Raw genomic sequence first — 485 nt, 5'->3', positions numbered from 1 at the left:
CCTTACGGATTTAATTTAAAATGGAAAATATATTTTATTTCAGGTATATGGGAAGTTTCTGTACTAACCTCACAATTTTTCTGTAAATCTAAAACTATCCTAAATTAAAACATTTATAAAAATACATATTGTGAATAAAATCTTTTCTATAGATGAGGTCAAATCTGAATAGAATTAAGTACAAAAATCAAGCTCTTTTCATATTTGTCTGCTTTGCCTTACCTTTCTCTTTGAAAATTTTCTAGCCCAATTATGAGATACATAGTTGTTTCCCTGAATTTCCTATAATCCTGATGCCACTCCTATAGGTGAAAGAAAAGTATTAAACATATTCAGGATAAGATTTTAAAATTACAATAAAACTGTTCATAAAGTAACACATTATCCTGATAACTATTTGATGTAATAAAAACAAAGAGTTCAAAATTAAGATAAACTAGACCTAAATCAAGATTTTATCTGATACATAAGATTATTTATTAATA

The 485-nt window shown here is 25.4% G+C and overlaps 1 protein-coding gene across 1 annotated transcript in view; it reads right to left on the bottom strand.

Annotated features, from left to right (window-relative positions):
- USP25 (ubiquitin specific peptidase 25) overlaps positions 1-485 on the bottom strand; it is a 173,247-nt gene that overhangs the window by 8,262 nt on the left and 164,500 nt on the right. Inside the window, exons 20-21 of the mRNA XM_012647362.1 lie at positions 356-362; positions 223-302 (exon numbers count right to left, since the gene is read on the bottom strand). Coding sequence (XP_012502816.1) covers positions 223-302; positions 356-362 — 87 coding nt within the window. The remainder of the gene's footprint in view (positions 1-222; positions 303-355; positions 363-485) is intronic.

The sequence above is a fragment of the Propithecus coquereli genome, unplaced genomic scaffold (assembly GCF_000956105.1).
Source record: "Propithecus coquereli isolate 6110/MARCELLA unplaced genomic scaffold, Pcoq_1.0 Scaffold263, whole genome shotgun sequence".
Lineage (NCBI taxonomy): Eukaryota > Metazoa > Chordata > Mammalia > Primates > Indriidae > Propithecus > Propithecus coquereli.
Note: the sequence above shows the minus strand (reverse complement) of the source record. Positions and strands in the feature narration are given on the sequence as shown.